Here is a 23783-nt window from a genome sequence, read left to right as displayed (position 1 = left end):
CTCTCCCGCCTATCCCTCCCCCTTCCCCTCCCCTCCCCCTCCCCCTCCCCCTCCTCCTCCCCCTTCCCACCCCTCAGTGACTGCAGTAAGATCTTCCTGACCTCTGTGGCTGGAATACCCTGCAGCCCCCACACATCAACTGTCCCTGCCCCACGCCTGGTTTCCTTCCTTCTTAGTGCTTATCACTGAAATTGCCTTATGTGTGTACTTGCGTGGGTGTCTTCTGTTGTCTGCTGCAAAAATGCAACCTCCACGGGCATTGTGGGTTGAATTGTGTGCCCCAGAAAAAAATATTGCTGTCCTAACCCGGGATACCTTGCAATCTTATTTGGAAATAGGGTCTTTGTAGATGCGATGAAGATGTAAGTTAAGATGGGATCGTACTGCTGTGGGGTGGGCCCTTAATCCAATGTGACTGGTGTGCTTATAAGAAGAAAAGGGACACAGGCAGACACACGCAGAGAGGAGAATGTCATGTGAAGGAACACAGGGAAGACAGCCATGTGACAATGGAGGCAGAGATGGGAGTGACACTGCCACAAGCCAAGGAATGCCTGGGCTACCTGAAGCTGGGAAAAGCAAGGGAAGATGGCCCTGCCCACGCCTTGATCTTGGATTTCTGGCCTCCAGAACTGTGAGACAGTAAATTTGCTGCTGTTTTAAGTCCCCCGGTCTGTGGTTCTTTGTTACAGCAACCCAGGCAACTAATACAGGGGCATCACGTATCTCGTTCAGTACTTTACCTTAACACTGCCTGGTGTGGGAATGAGGCTTAGCAAACACTGTTGAATGATGAAGGACTGGCAAAAATAAATAGCCAAGATTTTGAAAAAGATCAACAAAGACAGACTGATTTACCAGATAGCAAAACACATTATAAAGCCCTAACCATCGTGGAGGTTGTCAGCACAAATCAACACAGTAGAGTGGAGGGCTCAGAACAGACTGGTGTGAGCAGTGTTCCTTCCTTCCTTATAAAAGTGATGACTTCAGTCCATCAGGGAAAGGTAAGGGTAGATACTCAGCACCTGCTGTTGCTGTGGTTGATCTGTGCAATGCCTAAGAGGCCCCTGCTCTATTCAGCTGGATATTCACTCAGGCATTCTTGGCTGGTCTGCTCAGAGAGGAAGAGGCTGGAAACCATGGCTGGCCAGCAGGATGCTTCCTGCTGCTCCGCTTCCAGGGGAGTTTTTGCAGGTGGCTGCACACACAGCTGTCCTTCTATTCACTAGCTCCTCCCCCAGCTGAAAGCCCTGGGTCCCCAGGGAGCCAGAATCCCTTATAAAATTACCTGCCTTGGCCGGGCACAGTGGCTCACGACTGTAATCCCAGCACTTTGGAAGGTTGAGGCGGGCGGATCATGAGGTCAGGAGATCGAGACCATCCTGTGAATGGTGAAACCCCGTCTCTACTAAAAATACAAAAAATTAGCTAGGTGTGGTGGTGGGCGCCTGTAGTCCCAGCTACTCCGGAGGCTGAGGCGGGAGAATGGTGTGAACCTGGGAGGTGGAGCTTGCAATGAGCCGAGATGGTGCCACTGCACTCCAGCCTGGATGACAGAGCGAGACTCCGTCTCAAAAAAAAAAAAAAAAAATATTTACCAGCCTTACAGAGCCCTGGGTTCACACAAGGGACATTCCATGTTACAAGAGTTACCACACCTAAGGAAGCCCCATGCCTGGCATCTTCACCGAGTGGTTATAATTCACTTATGGGTCTTCCCTCTCCAGAGGCAATTTGCCAGTCAAGGTCATTTTTACCATGAGCAATGTTGTCTAGTAACAGAGTTGATGTTCTACCTTGATTAGGAACCAGAGCTAGAGAATTAAACATCGAATTCTCATACAGAAGGGAAGGAAGATTTTGTTAAGCCTGTGACCAGAACTATCCATATGGACACTAAGTGAGAGTCCTACGTTTTATCATACATTAAAATAAATGCAGAGGTATTTAAGTGTAAAAAAACAACTTTCAAAGTATTAGAAAATATAGGAGATGCTTTCACAGCATTACAGTATGGAAAGATGTTCTAAGGAAAGCATCAAACTCAGAAGTCGTAAAGGAAATAAACCTGATATAAGAAATATTTTTATTGAAGTGTAACATACATAGAGAAAAATGAACACTCTAAGCATTGAGCTCCATGAATCTTCACCCAGCGAACACACTCGCATAGCCAGTGCGCAGATCTGGAGAGCCAGCGTTTGCCTCCCAGGACCCCTGCCTCCCATTCCTCCTGTGTCCGAATGATAGATTTGACTACATAAAAATGGAAAACTCCAGTATATCAAAAGACACCATAAACGTAGTGAAAAGACAAGCAGTAGCCCAGAAGGAAAGTTTGTGCAGCCTTTTGTAACCTAGAAAGAGGCCAAAGATGGGTGATCATAGCGTATAAAAGAACTCCTATAGATCATGAAGAAGAGGGACAAATAGTTCCACAGAGAAATTGGCAAAGGATATAATGAGCAATTCTCCAAGGGAAAAATACAAATGGCCAAAACAATGGAGCCGGTGTGGCCGGCTCTGCCCAGCACGGCCATTTGCACGTGGTCACTGTTGGGTGGGTAAGGGCTGCTTGCCCCGTCTCCAGCCCCACTCTCCTGCCGTCTCCCCCTGTGATTCAGGCATGGAGCTCGGGCCCCAGGTGGCAGGCAGCGCACTCTGCTCAGTTACCCCAGCTCCTGTCTTCACAGCCATGCCCTGGCACCTGTCTCCCTCCCCTTAGCCTGACCCTTTTCCCATGGGATGTTCGGTTGTCTCTGCACAGGCTCTGAGCCGGCCCCGTGGGCTTCCAGACAAGCCCAGATGGAGCCTGCCCTCTAGGGAGCACCTCTGTGTAGCTTCCAGCTGAGTCTTGAGACACAGGTCCAGGGAGCTAAGCTCAGGGCTGGGAACATCCAGGTGGGGCTCAGGTGCTTGAGGCGGACAACAGCCTGGTGCAGGACCAGGAGTGGCAAGAGGTAGTAAGGGGGCCATGGTGTTCAGAAATTGGGGCAGGTGGTGGGTAGGCATCCTGCCTCAAAAGGCCAGGGTTTGGGAGGGCAAGGAAGCCCTCTGGCAGGAGTCAGGGCAGGCATCCCAGGCAGGCAGTGTTCATTCTGTGAAGCGGGCTTCCCCAAGGAGGGGCCCTGGAGCAGAAAGCTGTCGTGTGAGGTGACTGGGAGACCTGTTTTCTTTGGAGCCGTGCAGCTCCTGTTAGTGGATGACAGATTTCAAGCCCTGCTCAGGCCAATGTTTTTCACACACGTTTGACCTTTGGTTCACAGCACACAGCGCAACAGCTTACGGTCCAGGAGTGCACCTCGGCATGTAGTTTGAGAATCCTGGCGATGACACGATTAAGATTCTGGGGCCAGGTTCTCACCAAGCCAAAAGCCTTTTTTATTTTTATTTTTATTTTTATTTTTTGAGGCAGCAGCTAATTCTAGGTACAGAAAGCCACTGGTAAAGTGTAGGAAGCTGTTTCCAAATTCACGTAATGACGGTAACTAGGGTCATTTGAGAAGGTTTCTTCTTCTGCCGTTTTGTAAAACATAGCATGCTGTTTTCCCCTGGTGATAGACAGGGCCTCAGTACGTAAGAGCAGGCACGTATGGACAAAGCCAGAGAGTCACAAACCATATGTGCCCGAGATGTGCCACGTGTGGGGCTGTGAATAAGGAAGCAGAATCAATGTGTTTACTCAGAGCTGGATTTGGCTGTTTGTTCCTTCATCTTTCTTGGACCACGTGTCCTGGTGTTCAGAGGCTCCTGAGAGCCTGGGGCTCAGCAGGCCGTCTGGTCGCCCCTCTAACCCAGGTGAGCAAACAAGTCCCAGTGTGTCCCTAACGCATGCTCATTTTCTCATCAAACAACAAATAAATCAGAGGGTCCTGAAAAATGAATTTTGGCCTGTTTTCTGGATTCTGGATTGAAATATGGAGTAGGAGCTGACTTTTAGCAAGTTGATCAACTCTTCCCCTCACTCCCCAGCCTTCTGGAACTGTGTCTGTCTTGTCTTCAATAAGCACAACCTCCACCACCCCTGACCTACCCCCAGTGGTCGGCCTCTTTGAATTCTTCCCTTACAGCACGCACTCCCCTCAAGCTGGGGCTTCTCTTGAGACCGCTCTGCTGTCCTTGGGACTGGTGGTGGAGGCAGAGTAGGCACCCTGGCCCTGCCCCTGTCCTGCAGTGCTTCTTCGGGCCATGGTTCCTCTTCCCTCTCTAAGAGGAACCGTTTGGAATCCATCTTCCTCCTTGGCCACACCTCTCCATTCATTGAGGAGCTGAGTTCCCTGCTCACTGGGTCTGTCTACCCCTGTCTGGGTGAGGTCACGGGGAGGCTCACCCACCTGCTCTGTTGGCCTCTCACTCGCCATCCTCCCGCTGCCCTTTTTTCTGCCCCGTTCCCTCTGCTGCACACCTGTCGGCGGTATCCCCAGCTCTTAGTGACTCTAGCCCTCTCCCGCCCTCCTCTACACCCTGCATGCACTCGTGTTGCTAAATGTGGCTGGAGAGAAAAACAGCAATATTGACTGTTCTGTGAGACTTCATAAAGGATTTCCAGGGCTGTGTGGAATCAAAAAATCTTCCTGCATTTCCCCAGCCATCTGGCCTCCAGGATGACTATTTCACATCTCCTCAGGCCTTTGACATCTCATCCCCCTCACACCTGATGATTTTGCTTCCTATTTCACTGGGAAAATGAAGGTAACTAAGAACTTTCAACAGCCGCCGCACCCACTCCCTGGCTCTGGCACTGTGGACAGCCTCCCAGGCCCTCCCCCCTCCCAGCCCACTGACCCTGTCCCCTCTCATCTTTCAAGACCTTGCTCCTGCAGTTTCCCCCTTTCCTTCCTAACTCGGTCATTTGCACCATTATACCAACAGGCTGTCATGGCTCACATTGAGAAACCGTCTCTTGACCCTGGCCCCCACCTCATCTCTTGGTTTTCCCATGCAGCGAGGTCGTCTACATACCTTCCCTCCTCCCAGTCTCCCTTGAAGTGGCTCCAGCCAGGCGCTGTCCTCCCACTCTTCTGAAACCTTTCCTCAAGGCCCCCAGGAACTTTTGGCTGCTCAGCCTTCCATCCAACAGCATCCCCCAGATGATCACACCTGCTTCTGGAAGCATTTTCTTCACTTGGCTTCTCTTATTCTTTGATGGCTCTGTTCTCATCATATTCTTTCCTCACTGCCTGTTTTTCTCCAGAACCTAGAACCATGCCTGGCACACAGTGGGCATCTAGACCCTTTGTTGAGTGGTGAAATTGAAGTGTGACAGGGTGTGTGGCTTCCTCGCTCAGGCTCCCTCAGTTCCCAAAGCCGGGCTCCTTCCCGGATCTCATGTAGCAAAAGGAGGCATACACGGGTCGCACCACATGACTTCTAGAGGAGTACGTGTGGGTGTGTTCATGCTCATGTGGAAATAGGGAGGCGGCCCTGAGGTGGGAGGAGCCTTCCCAAGAGGAATCACCTGAGAGAGGAAGAAGAGCTGGGGAGGAACCGAGGAACTGGTTTGGCAGGTTCAGGAAGAAGTAACTGAAGAAACTGGAACGGTAGCCAGGATCAGAACCTGCAGCCGCAGGACCTAATTTGTTAGGACCTAATTAGGGGTGATTGTGCGAGGCAGTGCGGCATGGAAGCCCCGCTCCGGGACTTCCCTGGTGGCTAGGAAACATTGCTCCACCCCTCCTTCTTGTCAGAAGAGAAGGTGCACGCACTTGGAGAGAAATGGGTATTTTTGTGCTTCTTTCTTGTTCCCCGTTGGGTAGGAGAGTCAGGGGCTACCAAGCCCAGTGAAAACACAGCCCAGCCCTGCCTGTTCTGCCTCATCCCGAAGTGTAGGGAACTGCCCATCGTGCTGGGCGCTGTCACTGGCTCTGCCCGAGGCATGTCTGGCACTGGGCCTGGCTTTTTAAAGTGTAAACTGTTTTTCTGGATTTCTTATTTTTAAGGAAAAAACTCAACTACAAAGACTCAGTGGCCAGTCCTGTGCTCAAGCCCTCTTGTTAGGGGAGCTGGCCTCCCTCTTTGGCTATGGCTCAGTGCAGGGAGGGGTATGGAAAGTGCTGGGGGAAGCGGAGGGCCCACCCTCCCCACAGATGGGTCTCTGGCTCTGACTGCAGGAAACCAAACCTTCTCGTATTTTCTCTGGCTGGGTTGTGACGTGGGCATGGCGTTGGTGGGAGGTAGTGCATTCGCTGGGGGTGATGTGTTCTGAGTGTCCCCTCACTCCGTGGCTCTTTCATGTGGCCTGGACTTTTTGGTGAGGGAGCAGCAGTGGGAGGACAGGAGAGTCCCTTAGCCGGCTGATGTATGTCTGCCAGCTGGCTTTGTCTTGCCTCACAGCTTCTGTTTCAGACAGATGTTTTGATTCCCCCTTTGCTTAGCAACCAGCCTGCAGCCTTGCTCTGCCTTGGGAAAACCATTGTCTTTCTGAAGAGCTGCTTCAGCTCCAAAACTGATAACTCTGGAAGGAGCAGCCACCAGCCAGTCAGAACTGAGCTCTGAATTAACACATGAAGGAGACTTCAGCCTCCTGAGACCCAGAAATATGAGAAGATGGTTTCGTGTCATGTCCAAGAATGTGGCCACAAATGCTACCTCAGTCTCAGGCTGTCTGCATTGTCAAATGACCTCCTTATTTTTCTGACCTGTGGGCTGGGCTTCGTTGGCATTTCCTTATGGCATGTTATTGCGGAAAATATTATTCGAGAAAGAAGAGCGTGTGGTTTGCTTGGTTACTGAGCTAGACTGGCTCTGGGTGACCAGAGCTCTCACGCAGAGCAGTGCACGGCTGCTCCTACTGAGACCAGCCCCTGCCTCGGGATGGTCTGTCCCACGGAGCTCTGCTTTGGGACCCGGAATCCACGAGCCCCATTTGCTGTGCTGTGGGACAAACCACGGTTTCCTTGGGAGCCTCTCAGGCAGTGGCTGTTTCTCTTCCACACCCTTGGACCACTGGGGCTGGAGACGGGGAGTTCCCCAGCCTCCTCCAAGGATAAGCCTATTCCTTAAGCCTCCACAAGCCCCATCCATTATTTATTTTTATCATAAGCCATGTTGTTCGAGTAGCATAGACAACTTTCTCAGGTTACCAGGGAAACAGGACTAGAAAGTCAACCCACAATCAAATTCTCTTGCCAAAAGGGAAACAGCTCAGTTAACCCTTGACCCCACGTACCATTATCAGAGGTGTGTGAACCAGAGTGACTCCATCTTGAACAGGGGCTGGGTAAAATGGGTCTGAGACCTGCCGGGCTGCATTCCCAGGAGGTTAGGCATTCTTAGCCACAGGATGAGGTAAGAGGTCAGCACAAGATACAGGTCATAAAGACCTTACTGCTAAAACAGGTTGTGGTAAAGAAGCTGGCCAAAACCCACCAAAACCAAAATGACAAAGTGACCTCTGGTCATACTCACTGCTCATTATACACTAATTATAATGTATTAGCATGCTAAGAGACACTCCCACCAGCACCATGACAGTTTACAAATGCCATGGCAACATCAGGAACTTACCCTATATGCTCTAAAAAGGGGAAGAACCCTCAGTTCCTGGGAATTGCCCACCCCTTTCCCAGAAATTAATAATCCACCCCTTATTTAGCATATCATCAAGAAATAGTCATAAAAATGGGCAACCAGCAGCTCATGTTGCTGCTCTGCCTATAAAGTAGCCATTCTTTTATTCCTTTACTTTCCTAATAAACTTGCTTTCACTTTATGGACTCACCCTGAATTGTTTCTTGCATGAGATCTAAGAACTCTCTCTTGGGGTCTGGATCGGGACCCCTTTCCAGTAACACCACGAGACTGCATCCCCCACTGCCCCTCATTTCAGCAGTCGCCTGCTTCCTTGGCGAGTTTTCCTTCTTTCTCTCTCTCATTTCTCACTATGAGTCCGGCCTTGTTCTTGGTGCCTTCAGTGGCCACGTCGATCCTTCGGAGGACAACTGCCCTCCAGTGAGTGACCCCACCCCTGCAGCCACTCGCTTACACACTACGCCCCTGACCCTCCAGCGTCTGTCTCAAACATCCCACTGTTCATTTTCCACTTTCAGCTTGTCACTCATCCTGCAATTCTCAGTCCCAGTGACTTTTTTTTTTTTTTTTTTTTGAGACGGAATCTCGCTGTGTCGCCCAGGCTGGAGTGCAGTGGCGTGATCTTGGCTCACTGCAAGCTCCGCCTCCCGGGTTTACGCCATTCTCCTGCCTCCGCCTCCCGAGTAGCTGGAACTGCGGGTGCCCACCACCACGCCCGGCTAATGTTTTGTATTTTTAATAGAGATGGGGTTTCACCATGTTAGCCAGAATGGTCTCGATCTCCTGACCTTGTGATCCGCCCACCTTGGCCTCCCAAAGTGCTGGGATTAGAGGCATGAGCCACCATGCCCGGCCCCCAGCGACCTTTGACGCCACTGGGATGGTGACCCTTAGAACCCATGGCCTTCTTACAGCCCCTCGCCTGTCTCATGCCTTCCCTCTTTGCCATGTCAGTGACCAGCCCTGCCTTGCACTCACCCTCCCCGCCTGCCTCTCTTGTTGGGTCCTCCCCACCTGGTGAAACCTCAGCCCTGTTACATCCTGCACTCCATGCCTGCACCAGCCCCTGTGCAGTAGAAGTTTCTGGAGATGCCCCACTACCACATGGGCAGAGCTTACCATCAGGTCAGAACCCCCGAGCCAAGGCGGGCTTTTCACTTGCGTGTCTGTGCTCTGTCCGCTCCCCCACTCTCCAGGACGGCAACTCCACCCTCCCCTTTCCGCAGCTCTGCGTGCCTCCTCCCCGACCTCACTCGTAGCTGACGGCCTCGTCCTCTCTCATTCCACCCAAAAATTTGAAGCCACCGGAAGAGAATTCCCACTGGTTCCCTGCACCACCGCTACCTGCCCACCATGTCTGTCTGCCTTCCCATCTGCTCCCCACGGTGCACTGTCTGCGTTTGAGACCGGCGCCACCTGTGCGCAGATGCCCGTGGCCTGCTCCAGGGCGTGGCTTTCGTAGCTCCCCGCTCCTGCCACTTCCGTCCTGACCTCTCTCTTGGCTGCATCGGTCCTGACCTCTCTCTCAGTTGCATCAGTCCTCACCTCTCCCCTGGCTCATTTCTGCCAGCACACAAGCTTGGTGTAAATGCCCCTGTCCTAGAGAAATCTTTTGACCCACTTCCCTCTCCAACAGCCTCTCCATTTCTCTGCTCTCCACACACACGTGCACATATGCACACGCACACGCATGCATACAGACATGCACACTCACACGTGTATGCACACACAGGAAATTCTCAGAGACTCGTCTATCCCCACTGTCTCCATTTTCTCTCTCCCTCCCCATTCAGGTTTTTGCTCCTCAACTTTCCTGAAACTGTTCCTCTGAGTCGCCAATGCCTAACTAAAGTGATCAGTCCTCAGTCCTCAGATTATAGACACAGCAGCAGCCTCTGACCTGCTGACTGCTCTTGCTTCCTTGAAACGCTTTATTCTCCTGGCTGCCAGGATGCCACGCACTGCTGAGTTTTGTTGTATCTTCTTGGTCACTTCTCAGTCCACCCTGACCTTCAAACATGCTGCACCCAGAAGTCAGTGCCCTCCACTCACTCCCCAGGGGATCCCCTCCAACCTCATGATTTTTATTTTATTTTATTTTATTTTATTGCTGGGATTATAGGTGCACGCCATCCCAGCTAATTTTTGTTGTTGTTGTTTGAGACGGAGTCTCGCTCTGTCACCCTGGCTGGAGTGCAGTGGTACAATCTTGGCTCACTGCAACCTCCGCCTCCTGGGTTCCAGTGATTCTCCTGCCTCAGCCTCCCAAGTAGCTGTGATTACAGGCATGTGCCACCACACCCGGCTAATTTTTGTATTTTTAGTGGAGGTGGGGTTTCACATGCTGGCCAGGCTGGTCTTGAACTCCTAACCTCAGGTGATCCACTCACCTCAGTCTCCCAAAGTGCTGGGATTACAGGCATGAGCCATGGCACCGATCTATTTATTTTTGAGACAGTGTCTCGCTCTGTCAACCAGGCTGGATTGCAGTGGCACATTCATGGCTCACTGCAGCCTCCACCTCCCAGGTTCAGATGATCCTCTCACCTCAGCCTCCGAAGATGCTGGGACCACAGGTGTGCACACCTTGCCCGATTAATATATTTTATTATATTTTTAGAGATAGAGTCTCCCTATGTTGCCCAGGTTGTTCTCGAACTCCTGAGCTCAAGTGATCCTCCCACCTCAGCCTCCCAAAGTGCTGGGATTACAGGTGGGAGCCACCACACCCAGCCTCATGATTGTAAATAACTGTCTGCTGGGGATGTCTGGAGGATCTTTCCAACCAGACTTCTCTGCTGGACTCTAGACTTGCAGAGCTCTGTCCTCAGCCTCCATGCGGAGAGCCACAGCATGTCTGGTCCCAGCCGATGCTCTGCCCAGACCTGTCCTCTCAGTCTTTGCTGTCATGCCAGGGTCACTCCATCCCTTCCATTGTTCAGGCAATGAACATGGCATCATCCTTGAACCCTGTCTTTCTCTCATATCCCATAGCCAATCTGTCCATGGTTCCACCTTCAAAATATACCCACATATGTGATGATGTTGAGGAATTGCTGGCAACTTCTTTTTTAGATGTGATAATGGTATTGCGGTTGTGTTTTGTTTCTGTTTTTTTTTAGATGGAGTTTCGCTCTTGTCACCCAGGCTAGAGTGCAGTGGTGTGATCTTGGCTCACTGCAACCTCCGCCTCCCAGGTTTAAGCAATTTTCCTGCCTCAGCCTCCTGAGTAGCTGGGATTACAGGCATGCACCACCACACCCGGCTAATTTTTGTATTTTTAGTAGAGACTAAAAACAGGGTAGTGGTGTGATCACAGCTCACTATAGTCTTGACCTCTTGGGCTCAAGCAATCCTCCTGTCTCAGCCTCCCAAGTGACCAGGACCACAGGCTCCCACCACCGTGCCTGGCTAATTACAAAAAAAATTTTTGTAGGGATGGAATCTCACCATGTTGCCCAGCCTGGTCTTGAACTCCTGGGCTCAGCCAGTCCTCCTGCCCTGACCTCCTAAAGTGCTGGGATTACAGGGAGGGAGCTACCATGCCTAGCTAGCTTCATTTGTTATCTGCCCGGTGTGTGTAGACATCTGCTTTGTCACCTCTATTGTGGAAAGCAACATGGAGTTTCACCATGTTGCCCAGGCTGGTCTTGAACTCCTGACCTCAGGTGATCCGTTCCCCTTGGCCTCCCAAAGTGCTGGGATTACAGGCATGAGCCACCACGTCTGGCCATGGTTGTGTTTTTTAAAAGAACTCTTATCTTTTCCAGATTCTTACTGAAATATTTATAGATGAAATAATACGATGCCTGGAATTTACTCAGAATAACCTAGGGCAGTGCTTCTCAAGCTTTAGCATGCATTCAAGTCCCCTGGACAGCTCATTAAAACAGCTTTCTAGGTCTTGAGCCCAGAGCTTCTGATTCACAAGGCGGGGGGTGGGCCTCATAAGGTCTTTCTAATGCTTGGTGCTGCTGGTCTGAGGAGCCCGTTTTGAGTTGAGCTGATCTAAGGTATAGGACAGTGGGTAGCCTGGGCGTGGGTTGGGAGCAGGTGGAGCTGGTGGGTATGTGATAATGAGGGTAAAAGGGTTTATTATGTCATCCTACTTTTCTTTGGAAAGGTCCACAACTAAAAAGCATGTGTGTGTGTGTGTGTGTGTGTGTGTGTGTGTGTGTGTGTGTCTGTCTCCAGAATTGGACTGTTCTTCAGCTCTTCCATTGCTGCGCCCTGGTTCAGGCTAGAGTCCTCTCTCGCCCAGCTGGCGCTAGCACCTCCTAACTGGTCTCCTTCCTTCTCTCCTTGTTCCTCTAGAGTCAGTTCTCAACATAGCAGGCAGGATGAACCTCAGACCCCTGCAGTGGCACTCAGAGTGACACCCAAAACCTTTTTGTGACCTCAAACTTCTGTGCAGTGTGTTCCCCACTCCACTTCCTCCATGAACCTTCAGTCACACTGCCCACCTTGCTGGGGCTTGCACAGGTCAGGAGTGCTTCTGCCGCAGGACCTTTGCACGTGCCCTTCTGGGCCTACAGTGCTCCTCCGCTCTCCATGCAGCTGTCTCTCTGGCTTCCTTCAGGTCCGCATTCAGATGTCACCCTTGCAATGAGGCCTTCTGAGATGACACCATCTAAAATGTCACTTCCCCTTCCCCACTATTCGTCCCCTACTCCGTGCTCACTTTTTCTGCTCCCCTCCTGTCACTGTCTATATTGCACTTGTTGATCTTATCTGTCCACCCTGGCAGGAAGCTTGAACAGCGCCCACCCCTTCCTGGCTATTTCTCGGCAGTGCCCCCACCCCAGCCTCCCACCCCACCTCGGTCTGCACCCCCTGCCATCACTCATCCATTCATTCCTCCTGTTCCTCTTGGCCACTGCCAAATGCTGGATGGTTTCCATCTGTTTGGTTCACTGCAGTGTCTCTGTGCCTGGAAGGGTGCCAACCACAGAAGGCATGAAGATGTGTCCACTGAGCCAGTGGCCAAATCTCTGGCAAGAGGGGTCGAGGAAGGGGGCTGAGGAGGTAGACAGGAGGGCTTTCCTCTAAAGGCCAGAAATTCGTGGCCAGCCAGAGGGGAAGCAAAGACATTCTCATGTGGAAAAACTTACAGGAAATGCAACTAAAAGCGTGGGAGATAGGAAGAGTCTGTCTATTTCTGAGATTATCGAGAAAGGGGGGACGGAAGTTGCAAATGGGCAGGCCAAATCCAGTCTGCAGAGGTGTGCTTCCAGCCCATGCAGTGCTTAAAATAAATGGGGATGGTTGCCAGCACTGGAAGGTCTGGAGTGCCCTGTCTCCTGGAAATGCTGCAGCCTGGCAGCACTGGGCTGGTGGGCATGACTGGCACCTGGCTGGTGTGTGTTCTCTGCTCACCCAAAGCCCTTCCAGCAGCTTCATTTTGTTGTTTATTTGTTTTTGAGACGGGGTAGTGGTACAATCACAGCTCACTGCAGTCTTGACCTCCTGGGCTCAAGCAATCCTCCTATCTCAGCCTCCCAAGTAGCTGGGACCACAGGTTCCCACCACCATGCCTGGTTATTTTTTAAAAAAAATTTCGTAGGAATGGAGTCTCACTGTGTTGCCCAGGCTGGTCTTGAACTCCTGGGCTGAAGCAATCCTCCTGCCCTGGCCTCCCAAAGTGCTAGGATTACAGGTGCGAGCCACCATGCCTGGCCATATTCATTTGTTACCTTCCTGGTGTGTGTAGACATCTGTGTTGTCACCTCCATTTTGGAGAGCAAAAAGGATTTCTTTTTCCTTCAAACCTAATTGAGAAAATACAGTTGTTTGGGGGCAAGTAGGGTGTGGGGTGACTCTGGAACCAACCTCCTGGGAAGCCAGGCCTCTGGGAGTGCTGGAGGTGGGCAGTGAGGCTGCCAGGCCCCTGCCTCCTGGGGTGGGGTGCGTGCTCCTGATACATCAGAAGGGTCAGGGGAGGACTTGGAGGTGAAGGCACTGCAGGAATAAAGGAAGCTTACTGGAGAGACGGTCGATGGGGCAGTCAGGCTTTAAAAGGACAGGCCCACTAAGTGAAAAGATGACCAAGTGTTTGGGCTGAATTGTGTCCTCCAAAAGGATTGTTGAAGTCCTAACCCCCGGGACCTCAGAAGGGGATCTTATTTGGAGATAGGGTTGTTGCAGTTGTAACGTTGAGATGAAGTTATACTGGAGTAGGGTGGGCCCTTAATCCAGTGTGACTGCTGTTTTAAGAAGATGGCCACATGATGATGGAGGGACACATGGGAAGAGGCTGACCACGTGACGATGGAGGGACACCTGGGGGAGAGGATGGCCACTTGATGGAGAGATATGTGGGGAGAGGATGGCCACGTGATGATGGAGAGATATGTGGGGAGAGGCTGGCCACATGACGATGGAGGGACACTTTGGGAGAGGATGGCCATGTGATGATGGGGGGGACATATTGGGATAGGATAGCCACGTGACAATGGAGGGACACATGGGGAGAGGATGGCCTTGTGACAACAGGGGGATGCCGGGAGAGGATGGCCTTGTAAAGACAGGGGACATGTGGGGAGAGGATGGCCTCGTGATGACAGTGGGGAGGGGATGGCCACATGATGATGGGAGGACATATAGGGAAAGGATGGCCATGTCATGATGGGGGGACACACAGGGAGAGAATGGTCACATAATGGTGGAGGGACACACAGGGTGAGAATGGCCACATAATAGCGGGGGGACACATGAGAGGATGGCCACATGACAATTGGGGGACACCATACGGGGAGCGGATGGCCACATAACAATAAGGGGACATATGGGGAGAGAATTGCCACATGACAACCAAGGCAGGGCCTGGAGTGAGGAAGCCATAGGCAAGGAATGCCACGGACAGGACAAGCAGCGAACACTAGACGCAGGACGAGGTAAGGAGGGTCCCGGCTCCAGGCTCCAGGTATCAGAGTAGCCCTGCTGATGCCTGGATTTCAGCTCTCTGGCCTCTGGACCCAGAAGAGAATGAAGTTCTGCTGCCTGGGGCCTCCCAGTTTGTTTACAGTGAGTCTGTTCATGGTGGAGAAACAGCTTCTCGTGATTTTCCCGTCCACCATGGTCGAGGCCTGTTTTGAGCTCCCGTATTGTATAAGTCAGAGGTGAAGTTGTTTTTCTCAAGGAGTTAATAATTGACCGCATTGGAATGGGACAAGGTGGTCCTATTGGGTTTTGTTTGTTTGTTTGTTTTTTTTTTTTTTTTTTTTTGAGACGGAGTCTTGCTCTGTCACCCAGGCTGGAGTGCTGTGGCCGGATCTCAGCTCACTGCAAGCTCCGCCTCCCGGGTTCACGCCATTCTCCTGCCTCAGCCTCCCGAGTAGCTGGGACTACAGACGCCTGCCACCTCGCCCGGCTAGTTTTTTGTATTTTTTAGTAGAGACGGGGTTTCACCGTGTTAGCCAGGATGGTCTCGATCTCCTGACCTCGTGATCCGCCCGTCTCGGCCTCCCAAAGTGCTGGGATTACAGGCTTGAGCCACCGCGCCCGGCCGTTTGTTTGTTTTTAAAATATGAGGATAGAAAGTCATGTTTTTACTCGTGCTTAATTTTCCCAGTGACAGGGATGTAAAGTCCACGCCTGTCATCTGTAATGCACCAGGGCAAGGGGTCACTTTTGTTTGCATAGCTTCTCCCAGGGTCATCTTCCCACCCCTCAAGTGTGGATTTGGCCACAACACTTTGTTTAGCAATTTCCTGTCATTTTGTTTTATTTGGTCAGGCTTATTCGCATAGTTGAATGAATGCACAAAGGCCTCCTTGTTTCACGATTCACAAAGTCAGAACCAGATCATACCAGGGCTTATGGGTTCTGTTTCAAGGCTTTGTAAAGCTACTAGGGTTGAAATAGGTATTTTTGGTGTCGTAATTATTTTATTGCATTTATCAGCTTATCTACTGAGATGGGGCACTGAGAACTGCTGATTCACCTCTCTCCAGCCCTGTCTGCAGTACCTGAAGGCTGGAGGAAGACATTTGGCAACGCACATGGCCTTCGATTCTGCCTGTGAAGTTGGGGTTTCATAGGCCCGCCTCCCAGGAGGGCCCTGTAGGTGCGTGACAGTCTGAGTGCCTTACCAGTGGGTTTGGCATTGCCTCCAAGCAGATGCTGGGGAAGAGGATGCCTCCTTCTCCTCCTCACCCTTCATCAGTGTGTGAGCAGAGGCAGGAGACCTGTGGGCTGGAAGGCCCACGTCCTCCTCAGGCTGTGAATGTGGCACTTACATGGCAGGAGGACTTTGCAGATGTGATCAGGACCTTAAGAGGAGACATTATCCTGGATGATCTGGATGAGTCCATTGCACTTACAGGGTCCTTAAAAGCTGGAAGAGGGAGGCCGGGCAGGGAGAGGGAAGGAAATGCGAGGATGGAAGCAGGGATCTGATTGCTGCGATTGCTGAATTTGAAGAAGGAAGGAGCCCAGAGCCAAGGAATGCAGGCAGCCTCTGGGAGCTGCAAGAGACAAGTAAATGGATTTTCTCCTGCAGCCTTCAGAGCAGATGCAGGCCTGCCGACACCTTCCTTTCAGCCCAGCGAAACCCATTTCAGAATTCTGAGGGCAGAACTGTAAGGTCATGAGTCTGTGCTGCTTAAGCCACTGTGTTTGTAGTCATTTGTTGCAGTAGTAAAGGAGACTAATATGCCATTCTGCCACCATTCTGAGCTTTTGAGGCGGGCTGATAGAAAAGGTGGAACAGTGGCTTCCCAGTACTTTTCTAAGTGACCCTGCGAACCTAATATCCCAGGCACTTCATTTTCTGTAACTCCCCACCCCGCTGCCAGCAGAGTCTGCTTAGTCCTCAAGACGACGGGCTTCTGGCTGCTGGTAGAGGTTGATGATTTCACTGATTATCTTTAGGTTACTCTGCGCTCTCCCTTCCCCAGAGAAAACCCAATCAAATTCAAGTGAGCATTGGGAAAAATATTCATTCATTAAACTGGTTCTTAACCTTTTTGGGGGCACTGAACTCTTGAGATTCTGTTGAAAATGGGATTTTAGCCCCCATAAAAATACTTATCAAAAATTTGCATACAGTTTTGGCCAGGCACAGTGGCTCATGCCTGTAATCTAGCACTTTGGAAGACCGAGTGGGCAGATCACTTGAGGTCAGGAGTTCAAGACCAGCCTGGTAACATGGCGAAATGCCATCCCTACTAAAACTACAAAAAATAGCTGGGTATGGTGGTGCACGCCTATAATCCCAGCTACTTGGGTGGCTGAGGTGGAAGAATTGCTTGAACCCAGGAGGCAGAGGTTGCAGTGAGCTGAGATTGCACCACTGCACTCTAGCCTGGGCAACACAGCAAGATTCTATCAAAAAAAAATTGCATACAATTTTGAATATAATTTTGTATACAGATTCCCCCAGGAGCTATCCCTTGAAACTCCAGTGACTGTCAGGGGCTTCCTCTGTCACCCCAGGTGAAGAGCCCTTGTACAGATTAATTCACATTGAGGCTGATGAATGACTGTTTTCCTGGTAAGTCTCCTCATGGTCTTTGCCAGGTCCTTAAACCATGTTCAGTGGATCCTCATTATTTGTGGATTCCATATTTGTAAATTCACCTGCTCTCTAAAATTTGTCACCCAAAGATCGGAACTCATGGACACCAGCAGAGTGCTGAAAATGTGTCACCCGATAAGCCTGTTCCCAGCTGAAAAGGATGCTCTGCCATCTTGTTTCACCCTCTTGGTATAAATGAGCGTGGTTTTCATGATTTGTTTAGTGCCATATTTTTCATGTTTTGTGCTTTTTCTTCGTGGTTTCACTGTTTGAAAGTGCTGTCTAGTGTTTCTGGTGCAAGAAGGCAGTGATGTGCCTTATGGGGAAAATATATGTGTTTGGTAAGCTGTATTCAGGTTTGTGTTCTAGTGCCACTGGTTCAGTGTTAACGAATCAACACTGTACAGATGATTCCTGACTTATGATGGCTCATTCCAGTTATCATGTTTCAACTTTACAACGGTGTGAAAGCAATATGCATTCAGTAGAAACCATCCTTCAAGTACCCATGGGACCATTCTGTTTTTCACTTTCAGTACAATAATCTATAAATTTCATAAGATATTCAACACTATCAGAAAGTAGGCTTTATATTTCATGATTTTGCCCAGCTGCAGGCTAATGTAAGTGTTCTGGGTAGGTGGAAGGCAGGCTGAGCTCTATGGTGTTTGGTAGGTTAGGTGTATTGAATGCATTGTCAACTTAGGATATTTTCAACCTACCTTGGGTTTATCAGGACATGACCCCATTGTAAATTGAAGGCCATCTGTTTATTCAGTAAGGTGTCTTTTAAACAGAAAAACACATAAAACAAGTTTATGTATTGATTGGTTGACAAAAATGTTGCAACCCGAGGCTTTCAGGAACCTAACTCTGCATTTCCTTTAGGAGCGCTGCTTGCTTTGGTATCTATGGGTAACTCTATGGAACATAACTACTGTGAATAATGGGAATTGAGTGTATTTTCAAGTTGCTGGCCTCTCAAGCTATGCTGATAATCAGTCCTGCTCTTTAAATCACGTCTTACCATCAGTTCTGCCTAGAGAAATGGAGGAGGGGAGGTCTCTGGTCTTACAGTCTATCCTGACTCTCTGCCCCACCAGCTGTGTCCTGAGCACCAGCCTGGACAGAGCTGTCTGTTTGGTGGGTGGTAGCAGGTCATGTTGTGAGGCCCTGGTGCCTACCTTCTGTCCTCCTGTGCTTGCTAGAGGAGCACGAGGCAGGAACAGCCAGTCCATGCTGGTTCCTGAGAGAGGCAGCTCTAGGGCTGCCAGCACCTGCTCCGGGGGGCTGAGGGTGGGAAGAGCTTCAGAGGGGAGGATGGGACTGTCTGAGTGTATTTCCAATCCCAGTTGGGACTTGTCATCTGATGAGGACAAGTGCCTTTGAGGGGGATAGGGATGGTTGAGAGGAACCAGGAAATCAAGACTGCGCTGGAAAACGTGGCATGGTGGATCTTTTGAGTCGGGGTGTTGGGATGTGTGTCAGCTAAAACAAAGTTCACCTGCTTCAAATGCTCGTCCATGCTTTCTACACTTGCCTCTCTGAGTCAACATCTTTAGAGACAGCAGGAAGTGATGAAAGTCAGTTCACAGTCCATCTGCTCTGAGGGCTTGGTATGAGGGGCTGATGTTTTCTGTCATTTTCTCCTTTCTAACATTTCACTTTGGGATCTTAGTTCCTGGTTGAAATTCCTTAACTGTGGGAGTTGAGGCAGTCGAAGAATCCTTTTCGGCTGCTTAAGACAATGAGGTAGAGAGGGAACCAGCTGCCCCTTTTCTTACCTCCATGATGATGTAGAAATGGTTCCATCCAGCCCAAGGGTTCTTCTGGGGCCCAAAGCTCCTCAAGGGTTCTGTGCATAGGATTTGAGGATTGGTTTTCTTGGGTGGGGAGAAAAGTCCATCTTTATTTTTATCAATCCTACCTGAAATGTAGCATTTCCTCTAATTAGGAAGGCAGGCAACAACACCAGTATGTTAGCTACGTCTCTGATTCTGTCACCAACGTGGGTTAGCCATATCTCTGACCCTGTCACCAACGTGGGTTAGCCATATCTCTGACCCTGTCACCAATTGCAATTACAGATATCTCCATATCACATTAGCGTTGTTTCAGATATCTTGAAATAGCATTTATTCTCATTACTAGTTTTAAATTAAGGTGGTTAATAGACCCCACTGGATTTAGCGATTTAATATGCTGATAAGGCACATAGATTACTATACTATAACATTTAAAAAATATTTTGATAACTGGATTTCAATAAGATTGGTATTTGTAATCGTATTTATTTTCTTGATTTTTATAACAGCTTTATTGAGATATAATTTCTGTATCATACAACTTACTCATTAAAGTATACAACTCCATGTTTTAAAAATATATTTTCAGGGTTGTATAACCATCACCATCACCATAATCTAATTTAAGAATATTTTTGTCCCCCTTAAAAGAGGCCTCATACTCATTAGCAATTATCCACATTCCCCCTTTCTCCAGTCTCAGCCCCTGACAATCACAACATCTACTTTCTGTCTCTAGAAATGTGCCTGTTCTGGACATTTCATAGAAATGGAATCTTGTTTTTGAAACGGAGTCTCACTCTGTCGCCCAGGCTGGAGTTCAGTGGCATAATCTCAGCTCACTGCAACCTCCGCCTCCTGGATTCAAGCCGTTCCCCTGCCTCAGCCTCTCAAGTAGCTGAGACTACAGGCGTGCGCCACCATGCCCAGCTAATTTTTGCGTTTTTAGTAGAGACAGGATTTCACCATGTTGCCCAGACTGGTCTTGAACTTCTGACCTCAGGAGATCCGCCCGCCTTCGCCTCCCAAAGTGCTGGGGTTACAGGTTACAAAGTGAGCCACCGTGTCCGGCCAAAATGGAATCTTTCTGAGGTCTTTTGTGACTGGCTTTTTTCATGTAGTGTAATGTTTTCAAGGTTCATCTATGCTTGTATTTTGTTCTGTACACTTAAAACATTATTCTGAGAAGGGGTCTAAAGGCCTGCCCTGTCATGGCCAGAAAGGCCTGTGGCATTATTGGAGAGGTTAGGGCTCCCTGCGCCTAATGGTTCTTCCCTCTGTCAGTTTTGCTTTAAAACTAGTCCGTGCCTTGGCTTGGGCATGGACAATCACTGCCAAAGACCCGGCAGGCAAGGCACGCAGCTTGCCTTGGGATGGGTTGGACCCAGGCCCTGGGCACTCAGAGGTACACAGGCACCTCTGCCCAGTCTCCCCAAGTTACTACCTCCACAGGTGCCTTGGGGTGAGTGGGCACCTCCAGGATGTAGCCTCTAGTGGATGATACCTGTGGACAGGGACAGCAAGGCAGAGTAATAGAGCCAGGCCCCAGGTGCCTGCCCCCAGCTAGACACCAGAACCCCAGGACCCCAGCTCCTCCAGCCCCCAGGAAGCTGTCAGCGCTTCCAGAGAGCAAGCTGTTGGTGGGAAGGTCTGAATCCTTGCAGCTCTGTGATTCGCGAATCATAAAACCTCCACACTTGGTGTTTGTGGGCCGAGCTATTGTCTTTGTGTTTTCTTTTTGGAGTGGGTGGGAAGCCAGCTTGGCAAGCCGGGTGTGAATGAACAGGAATGAGCAGGAGACGCTCGCTGATGCCTTCTGTGATGTGTTTCTCCCCCAGCTCCAGAAGAAAAGGAAGTCATTAAAGGACAGTATGGCAAGCTCACGGACGCGTACGGCTGCCTGGGGGAGCTCAGGCTGAAATCTGGTGAGTAGCCGCTTGCTGGAGGAGCAGGCGCCGGGCTTCCCGGTGGGCAGGAGCCTCTGCGTCGGGAGGGGCCTCAGTGCAGGCGTTCTGTTTGACCGCTCTTCTCTCTCTCTCTCTTTTTTTTTTTTTTTTTTTTTTTTTTTGAGACGGAGTTTTGCTCTTGTTGCCCAGGCTGGAGTGCAGTGGCGCAGTCTCGGCTCACCACAACCTCCGCCTCCCGGGTTCAAGCGATTCTCCTGCCTCAGCCTCCTGAATAGCTGGGACTACAGGCATGTGCCACCACGTCCAACTAATTATTTGTATTTTCAGTAGAGACGGGGTTTCTCCATGTTAGTCAGGCTGGTCTGGAACTCCAACCTCAGGTGATCTGCCTGCCTCAACCTCCCAAAGTGCTGGGGTTACAGGCATGAGCCACCGTGCCTGGCCGACCTTGCTTCTCTTTTAAGATGTTTCTTTGTGCCTCGGAACCTGCTCCTCCATGCAGGTGGGGCGGTCAAGGTGAGTGTCGCCTGGTTGTGACCTGCCTGTGCTGGGGCAGGGTGGGGCTCCCAGCACCCCAACCCCGTGCCAGGGAAGCTCGTCTTCATTGCTTGCCGGCGAGGGCCTAAGTGTTTCGAAAGTCTGGTCTGGGGCTTCTGCCCAGGGCGTTGTCTGCAGTACTCTAGAAGGTGTGCCAAGGCAGGTGGGTGAGGACAAGGACCAGGGCAGATGCCAGGGCGCACAGGGATGGGCTGGAAGTTGTCGGCAGGAGAGAAAAGCCACTGACGTGTGACAGTCAGTGTGGGGTGGGAGGGAGAGGAAGGGACAGCGCGATGTAACTTGCGAAGGGAGAGAACTTCCAGGAAGACGTGGGCATCTCTGCTCACTCTGAGAGACTTGAGGGTGAGCCGGCGGTGCCCGGCTGTCATGGGTGGTCACAGCCAACCTCTGCTGTTCCTGGAGCTCGGGAGCCCTGGGGCCCTCAGTTCCACCACCCATTTCCTTCCTCCTCTCTCAGGGCCCCCCCTCGCTATCTGTGACCCGGCTATGGACATCTCCTGTGACTTCTGGGGCCGAGACAAGAGCCCCGTCGCATTCCTGATTCTCGGTCCCACCTGGCTGAGATGGGAATGGCTGCATGGGTTGTCCAGATTCGGGCTTTCCCCGAGCCAAGTGCACACCTCCCTTCCCTGCTCACGGCAGCTGTGTTCAGATACTGAGGATTTTTAAAGCTGCCAGAAAAGCACGGTTATGTTGGCCATTCCTTTTCTGGGTGTTTTCTGTCATGGAATGTTTTTCCCTGAACTGTGACGATGACAGTGATCATTTCCAAATAGCATTTAGGAAAAACACACAGTACCACGTGACAAAGTGCATTTAGGAAATGTCTGTTTCGTGCCAAGAGCTAGATATACATTCACTTATTTAATCCTAAAAATAGGCTACTGTGATAATGCATCGTTGTCCCTGTTTACAGTAAAGGGAACAGGCTCAGAAGCTTCAAGTAACTTGCCTTAGGTCAGAAGCTTAGCTGGGTTTCGAACCCGGATCCAGCTGCCTCCAAACACTTGCTTTTTCCGTGAAAGTATGTGGGCTGCCGAGGGTTTTCTGCAGGACTTTCCGCTCTGCAGCAATCTTCCTGAAGTTGCAGAAAATCCCCGTGGCCCTTGCCTTCCACGGTGATGACCGTGAGGACGGTGACCCGCACCTGCATGGCGCTCACTTAGGAATCTGTTAGCGCGGCTCCCGTGGCCACCTATTGGGTGGGTGCTGTTGTTACCCTGCCTCGTCCATCCACGCTGATGCCCTTTTGTCCACATGGTGGCATCTGGGCCCCCAGGATGCCTCACAGTCTTGGCATCTTTCAGTTATAGTTGGCAGCTGCTTTCAGTCCATACATGAATGATTCATTTCACATCCGACAGGGACTGGGATGCAATGAATTACAGTAACTGGCCCAAGGTCCGGCCATTCTCAAGTGGTGCCCTGGGTTTTAAACTAATGTATTGTGGCACCAGGGACTGCCTTCAACCACCAGGCTGTTCTCCTTTCTGAAGGGGACAGGTGGCTGGGCTGACAAGGAGGACAGGAAGTGCAATACCTTCCCCCATCCCAGGGGAAAAGTGTTTTTTCCCAGGGCTGTGATCTAAGATCAGCTGTGGGAAATCGATCCTAACCAGGAAGGGTGGCAGCCCCAAAGAAGTCTTGTTAGAGCCAGCCAGGGGATCTGCGGGGATCCACAGGGTCTTCTGGGGCAGGGAGTACACAGAGAGGAGACCACCTCCCGGGGCTGCCCTAGGCGAGGCCTCCTCCCTGCCTTCAGCCAGTCCCCGCCACCCCACACCCCACAGAAGGGAATGAGGCTTCTTGTGGGCCATGCGAGACCAGCCCAGCTCAGAGGCTTTGGGTGCACCCAACCCCAGTCCCCCTGTAAGAATCACCCTCAGGGGTGGGTTGGAGTTTCTCTGAGTGTTGTACGTATGAATTTGACTTTGGGGATGTCAGGATAATTTGGTCTATTTTCAACACATTCTGGAAAGTACCCTAAGCATCTGAAGGATGAAGGATTGGGCTTTAAATCAAGTTTTTCCAGTCCCCATTGGTTACCTTAAGGGGCGTTTGACTTTCACTTGATTTTCTTTTTCCCCTGTAAGTCCCTGACCCAGAACTGTGACCTGTTTTCTTTTGTGTTTTCAGCTGTTGAGCATGTTGGGCAGCACAGAGTGTAGCTACAACTGTGTGACTCCACCTGTGTGACTGACTCTGTGACTGACTCCACCTGTGTAACTCCAGTTGTGTGACCAACTACAACTGTGTAACTGACTCCAATTGTGTGACTCACTCCATCTGTGTGACTCCAGTTGTATGACTGACTCTGTGTGACTCCAGCTGTGACTCCATCTGTATGACTCACCTCAACTGTGTGACCCCCACCTGTGTGACCCCCACCTGTGTGACTCCACCTGTGTGACTCCCACCTGTGTGACCCCCACCTGTGTGACCCCCACCTGTGTGACTCTACCT

At 50.7% G+C, this 23783-nt stretch overlaps 1 protein-coding gene across 2 annotated transcripts in view; it reads left to right on the top strand.

Annotated features, from left to right (window-relative positions):
- SYNJ2 (synaptojanin 2) overlaps nucleotides 1–23783 on the top strand; it is a 117541-nt gene that overhangs the window by 15516 nt on the left and 78242 nt on the right. For both annotated transcript variants that reach the window (XM_025382885.1, XM_025382886.1), the window contains exon 2: nucleotides 20694–20780. In XM_025382885.1, coding sequence (XP_025238670.1) covers nucleotides 20694–20780 — 87 coding nt within the window. The remainder of the gene's footprint in view (nucleotides 1–20693; nucleotides 20781–23783) is intronic.

Source organism: Theropithecus gelada, chromosome 4 (assembly GCF_003255815.1).
Source record: "Theropithecus gelada isolate Dixy chromosome 4, Tgel_1.0, whole genome shotgun sequence".
NCBI lineage: Eukaryota > Metazoa > Chordata > Mammalia > Primates > Cercopithecidae > Theropithecus > Theropithecus gelada.
This window is presented reverse-complemented; position numbering and strand designations above follow the sequence as displayed.